Here is a 7,340-nt window from a genome sequence, read left to right as displayed (position 1 = left end):
CAATATGTGATCTTCTTCCAGCAGTATTTAATCTTCTGGAAGGAGTATTTGGTCTTCTACCAGAAGTATCTAATCCTCAACTAGTAGTATCTTGTGTTTGTCGGCAACATCTTCTTTTCTAGCATTAGTAATTAGTCTTCTGTCAACAGTATGTTATCCCCAATCTGACTGTGATCCCTCGCTAGCTCAATTCCAAGATATACGAATTGCGAGACTTCTTTCAGCGATTGTTTTCGTATTCCCTATATTTGCTATTATAGGTTCTTCTTGCTGTGCTTAAGATTTTGATGTAGTTCAAGTAGATTCAATTTTCATTTTTCGTATGACGTATTCCAGTATCAAATTAAACAACGTTGGTGTCAGCTCATCTCTTTATTTTAGTCCTTGGTTAATATTATAAGTTTTTGTTAGCATGTGGTCTTGTGTAACTTTGATATCTATTGAAAGAATAAGATTTAAGTTTTAATTTGGCGCAAAAATTATTTCTTAGGATCTATAAATACGATTTGGCCGATTTTTTAAATTTTTATATTATATTAATTAACACATATCTATTTAACAAAACAATAATTAATTAATGTGTGTATTCTTTAAGTACGTTAATTGACAATTGCTCCAAAGTTAGCCACCCAGCCAACAGCTCCATTATGAAAACTCGTCACGTATCTAACAAGTACCTTTTTAGACGACCTCAATTTGGGGGGAACATCCTAATTAAAACAAACAAAAATTACATTAATTAAATATTAAAAAACAATTCAAATTTATTTACGTTTCCACAATATTGATGTTCATTTGATATTTTGTTTGAATACGTCGTTATTGTTACGTAATCGGTGTCGCATCTATTTGGTATTGAGAATTCTAAAAAAAATTTAAAATTAATATAATAATTGAAATTAAAACACTAAAATTAAGCATACGTGTAAAATGGATTTCTACATCCAATCCATGCGGAACGTTAATTTCCCAAACACAATCCGATATATTCGGAAAATTTTGCGGGTACAAAGGGCTGGTAATAATCCCATGATAATTATAAATTTTCCCCCCACAACCTTGTCCTTTATCGGTACTCGTATAAGTAAAATCCAACATATGAGCCATCGCATTCGGCCGTTTCGTAATTTGTATTAAAACAACGTTTTGCGTTGAAAACACCGGATTCGGAGTTTTCGAGCAATGAGTGGCTAATATCTTGGATGTTGTAGTTGGCCCATCATAAATCTCTATCTTATCATCTTCGCAAGTCATCCTAGATGGGATATAATAATTATAAAAGTAAATAGAAACGGTGGTTCCGATAGGAGCTGTTATTAATATGGTACAACCAGTTCCTTCGACTTTCGTCTTCACTTTTCCTTGTTGACCAGTTAAATTACGGTAACATTTATCGATTTTGTATTCTAGTTTAAATCCTTTTCCGTGGGTTCCCGAAACACTTTCGAAATCGATTATTGACTCGCGACTGAATGTGTAATAATCGTATTCGTGACCGATTTTTCCGCAATATTGGTGAACTCCCAATGGGGCGTAAAACATCTAAAAAATAATTTTTTTTTCCATTCTTAAATTTATTAATTTAAGTTTTGTCTTACGCGACTCATAAACTGGTTGTTTAATTTTGTTGCAAATATCGTACTTGATCCTAACGCACTTTCATCAGTATCTGAACTCTAAATAACAATACAAACATTAAATGAGTTAGTATTGAAATAAGAAGTAGCAAGAAAGAAAATTTTTTAAAATATATTTTTTGCAGCTTATAAGTACATAAATATAAAATTTCTAAGGGTGATGAATCTTCTACGAGCAATATCTAGTTCTCTGTCAGCAGTCTAGCTTTCTGGCAAGAGAATTTGGTCTTCTACAAGCAGTTTAGTCTTCTGACAGGAATGTTTAATCCTCTACCAGCAGTATATGGTCTTCTAGCAGCAATCTAGTCTTCTGGCAGCAGTATTTAATCTTCTACCAGCTGTATTTAGTCCTTTGCCAGCAGTCTAGTATTCTGATAGGAGAATTTGGTCTTCTACAAACAGTTTAATAATAATAATGTTTATTTGTCGCAAAGAAATGTGCGTACAATAGTCAACAATACAAGAAAATAATAATAATAGTCAATAAAAAATGCAATTCCTCTATTGAGTAGAAGGAGTATTGTAGAATAACAATCGCTTCACTTTCCCTCTGAATATGGGCAACTCAGAATAGGCTGGTGGCAATTTATTATATAATTTTATGCACATATAATTAGTGCTTTGTTGTGCTCTTTTGATGCGGTATTGTGGAATGACGATCCTGTTCTTCTGCCTAGTGTCATCTTGGTGGATATCACTATGAGAAGTTTGAGGCGATGATCCCCACACCTCAATGCCATATTGAAGTATGAAATTAAAGTGGCTGAAGTAGGCGGTTCTAGCAGCTTCATGGGTTGAGATAATCCTTATTCTTCTGATGAGGTAGGTTGCTGTGGCTAACTTTGTAACGTATTTTATATCTGTATTCAATTTTAGATGGGAATCTATGTTAAGACCAAGGAATTTAATAGTATCTCGCATATCTGGCTCTCAATTGGTAAGTATGAGTGAATGCGTCCTTTTTCCATTCAGTCTTAGCTTATTGCGAACCACTCTTTCGCTTCCAGCTCGAATTCTTCGGACCTTCCGAGAAGTTTCTGTCTGTCTCTAGATGTCCCCAACAGCGAAATATCATCAGCGAAAAGGCACGTCAAATCAGCCGTTAAGTTTTGTGGTAAGTCATTGAGATAGATCAGGAACAAAACCGAGCCCAGAACAGATCCCTGTGGCACTCCCTGTCCTATCTGTCTTCTTGCCGAAAATCTTCCTTTCCAGTAAACTATTTGTGTTGGTAGTGTATGCGCATGCGTGAGTCGGACGGCGTGTTTGAGCGTGTGGCGATTCAGTTGGTTTCCAGCACTATGCGAGATTGTTATGCGCATAACCACTTTGTAGAAAAGGACTTGCGTATTCATATACATATTAATAAATAGTGTAAATCATATAATGTAACTTTTATTGCCACTCGATACACCACAGTGTTCTATCCTGGAGATATGTCTTGAAGAATGAAGGTGTCCCGTTATACCGTAGTACTCTAGCTTAGCGAGCAGAATCTGGTGGTCGACGCAATCAAAAGCCTTTGTTAGATCGCAGCATTTGAGTAGTGCTTCTTCCTTTTTGTTGAAATCATTTGCTATCAGTTCCAAAGAATCCGTAACAGCTGATGATGTGGATCTTAGCTTTCGGGAACCGTGTTGTTCGGTGCTAAATGTGTTGTGACTTTCAAGATAATCAATTAGTCGCTTCTTTATTACTCGTTCAAAGACCTTGGATAGTGTTGCTTATATTGCGATGGGCCTGCATTGCGACTTTTGAAAAGTGGTACTATAGTAGAAACCACGAGAGCTGGCAGTGACAGATCGCTTAAAAATGGTATGAATCAAGATAAGGACGTACGACTTAGATTATTTTACCACATACATTTAAATGTAGGTTATGTTAGTAATGGAGGTTATATGTCAAACATTGTCAAAGATATTATTTAATGATTTTCATGACAACGCTCACAAGACGTTTCGATTTGAGGTTATAATTATAGAGTTACATCCCTTAGAAGAACAGACGTACTTTTTCGACGTGGCCATTTGAATTGTACAGCAGACATATTAAACTAATGCTATCTCTTTCTAACACACATTACTCTCTAGCGGTTTGTGAACTACGTATGGCATTTGTAAGAGCGGAAAACGATGATTTACTGCCAGCTCTCGTGGCGGCTACAGTACCTTTGAAACTTTAAATTCTTCTGGGTAAATTCCATCTAGCATGCATTGATTGATAGCATCTGTTAACGGTTTTGCTATTTCATTTCGTATACTCTTTAATAAAACTGATGAAATTTCATACAAATGACACTTCCAACCTCTATCAAATCTACTGGTGTGAGGAAAATAGAACTCGCGACCGATCTGCTTCTCTTCACGAAGATTTCCGGACAAAGCACAGGTCCAGGTTCAGAGTGCATCTGGTTGCCAATCTCACAGAAATAATCATTAAAATCATCCGGAGTTGGACCATCATAGTCACTACGGGTGTCTAATTTCTTTTGGTAGAATTCGTTTTTAATTGCCGTCCAAATGGCCTTAGAACGATTGTCGCTATTTTGTATAAAGTTGGAAAAAGTTATAGCTTTTTGTTGTTGAATTGCTTGCTTGTATTCTAATTTGTATCGCTTGTAAATTTCCATATGTTCAGGCAAGTTCACAACTGTTGCCATAGTGTGCAATATATTCTCTTTTAATTCTGCAGTTCGGGAGGAAAATTCATTTGACAACATCTTTTCTTGGTATCGGGTACTTCTTTTTCAGGAAATATGCGATCGAACGAATTTGTGAATGCGGTATGGAACGAGGAATAACCAAGATGAGCATCTGGCCATTGCGTCCCACGAAGACTCTGATTGAATTCAAGTATTTTCTCTGTTGTAATTAATCTTATCTTTTTCATATTTGTAATGTTTGTGATTTTTGTTGTTACTTTAGCAATCTGCGCAAGATGATCAGATAAGTGTGGATTTGTAGTTTTTCCCTCGATGTTTATTAAATCTGTAAATATATTATCTATGCAGGTTGCAGATCCTGGCGATAGTCTAGAAGGACTGGAAAAGATGCCTTCCATTCCAAACTAAAAAAAAGAGTTAAAATCTCTGGAAAGGAGCACTCTATAGTTAGGATACGTTTCTGCAATGTATACCAGGTACCATTTCAGTTTTTCCTTGAAGATGTTTAAGTCACCAGGTGTATTTAAACGTTAGATCGCTTCCTGGCAACTTTCCTGCTGTAAAGGACCTTATTATTGATGGTAACTTTGACGTTTTTGCTATTTCTGAGACATGGGTTTATACAAATACTGATTTCACCGCATTCAATATACCTAATTATCGCTGGTGAATTCATTGATCGCACTAGTCTAAACGTTAGGAGTAACCTTGGTAGAGGTGGCGGCGTCGGGCTATACATTAAGACTAATTTAGATTTTAAAATTTTGCACCAAGAGATAACTCAATGTTGTGATTGGTTGTGGATAGACCTTGTTAACTGTATCAAGCCTGTCACAATTGGTGTCGTTTATAGCCCTCCTGGAAATGTATCAGAGTTTTTGAATTATTTTGAGGATATTTTGTCCGAGTTTGCCCCGGGATCACAGGCTCTTATATGTATGGGGGATTTTAATGTTGATGGCTTGGAGGTGAATGGTACGTATGACCGTTTCTTTGTTCCTGTCTTGGCTCAGTTTCACTTGCATCAAATTATAGATTCGCTCATCGTCCCTCATTGATTATATTGTCTTTGTTGCACCTAAAAGTGTTATTCGCAAAAATTTGAGGGACTTTAATGCTGATGTTTTCTCGATTGATTTGAGGGCTGTTCCTTGGTGCAATATTGTCTATTTAACCGATGTTAATTAGAAAGTCCTTTTCCTGAACCAATACATCATTTCACTGTTTGATTTGCACACCCCTATACGGGATATTTTGCTGCGTGCTCGCCACCGCCCGTGGGTTACCGATAATATTAAGCTACTCATGAAACTTCGAAACCGGGCGTATCGTAGGTTCAGGACCTCTGGTGACGTGGCACATTTTCGTTATTATAAACAACTGCGTAATTTCACAAACTCTTCGATTCAACGCGAGAAAAAAGCCTACCTCGCCCGTCTTTTTGATTGTAACGACTCACGTAATCTTTGGAGCGTTTTCAGATCACTTGGTGTTTGCCGTAGCAAATATCGTGAAATTCCTGACAATATTGGTAATGTGGACTCACTCAATGATTATTCCTTGGGTTCCCAAAACTAACTTGCTGGAGATGCAGACCTAATTGCTTCTTATAATTTCAACGTTTTAGCGCAAGTAACTGAAACCTTATCTTTTTTCTTTATTACTGAAGAGGAAATTTTAGAAGCTTTGCTTAGCATTAAAACTAATGCCGTAGGCACCGACCAGATCAGTAGGAGAATGTTATTACTTTGCTACCCAACTATTTTGCCATTTATCTGTCATATTTTTAACTTTTGTATTGAACATTCCGTTTTTTCTGATGATTGGAAGGTCGCTTTGGTGCTTCCGTTAGCCAAAACCAACTACACATCTCATTTGAAAGATCTTAGGCCTATAAGTATTTTGCCTGTTCTGTCGAAGGTTTTTGAAAGAATAATTGCTATCAGACTGAGAGAGCACTTAGAGAGATTTAGTATCCTTCCTAGCAAACAGTCTGGATTTAGGCCTGGTTTTAGTTGCTCATCTGCTCTGTTGGATGTGACCGACGATATTTTTCGGGTGATGGATGGGTCTCAGCACCGCACTTGTACTACTTGATTTCTTTAAAGCTTTTGATGTACTGCATCATGAAACTCTCTTTTTAATTCTTCATTTCATTGGTCTATCAGATGCAGCTATATGCTTGTTTAGAAGCTACTTCTGCGACAGATTACAATTAGTTGATTTTAGCATCGGGAGTGCCACAGGGTTCCATTTTAGGCCCAATACTTTATCTTGTTTACACTGCGAATTTGTATAGCCGACTCTTGTTCTGTAATGTTCATATGTATGCTGATGATACGCAGCTCTATTACAGCTTTTCTAAATCGGATGCTTTGGCTGCACGGGATAATATGAATAAAGATCTGAACGACCTAATCACGCTCGTGGTTATTCACTGCCTTGTGATCAATCCTTCAAAGTCGTCGGTTGTGTCTTTGGGTATGGTGGTGTTCCTGATTGTTCTGATAGTAAACATATAAGTAACTTGCTTCGGCGAGCGTACGCAACATTGAAACTTTTATACACTGTTGGAAATAATTCACGAGCACACCCTGTATAATCCGAACGCGTGTGTCTAGCGCAATAAAATTTGGTATGGAAGTAGTACTAAAGTAGTGTAACTTACTCTTACATGGAGAGCGGCACAACTCTGCTGGGAAGAGAAACATCAATAGCGATGAATCAATAGCCCCATGAACTTCGCGTACCATCGCTACACGACGTGGCATGGAGTCTATAAGTTGCTGTATTGTAGCAAGAGGGATGGCCAACCATGCCACCTCAACTCGCCTCCATAGCTCCTCAACGTTAGCCGAGGAAGCCGGATAACGTAGAAGTCTCCGACCAGTCATTTCCCAAACATGTTTGATCGGATTCAGATACGGAAACCGAGCTAGCCATGGAAGCATTCGTATACGGTGCTCTTCCACAAAGGTCTGTACAACACGCCCGATGTGCTGTCGTACGTTGTCATGCATGTATAGCAGACCTGGGAGCCG

The 7,340-nt window shown here is 37.6% G+C and overlaps 1 protein-coding gene across 1 annotated transcript in view; it reads right to left on the bottom strand.

Annotated features, from left to right (window-relative positions):
• Positions 1-511: 511 nt before the first annotated feature.
• The window catches only part of LOC111420333 (cubilin homolog), a 71,959-nt gene continuing 65,130 nt past the window's right edge, over positions 512-7,340 (bottom strand). Inside the window, exons 16-19 of the mRNA XM_071200887.1 lie at positions 1,599-1,676; positions 924-1,542; positions 773-864; positions 512-710 (exon numbers count right to left, since the gene is read on the bottom strand). Of these exons, the coding sequence (XP_071056988.1) occupies positions 600-710; positions 773-864; positions 924-1,542; positions 1,599-1,676 (900 nt within the window). The 3' untranslated portion in view covers positions 512-599. The remainder of the gene's footprint in view (positions 711-772; positions 865-923; positions 1,543-1,598; positions 1,677-7,340) is intronic.

This window comes from Onthophagus taurus, unplaced genomic scaffold, assembly GCF_036711975.1.
Source record: "Onthophagus taurus isolate NC unplaced genomic scaffold, IU_Otau_3.0 ScKx7SY_15, whole genome shotgun sequence".
NCBI classification, from domain to species: domain Eukaryota; kingdom Metazoa; phylum Arthropoda; class Insecta; order Coleoptera; family Scarabaeidae; genus Onthophagus; species Onthophagus taurus.
This window is presented reverse-complemented; position numbering and strand designations above follow the sequence as displayed.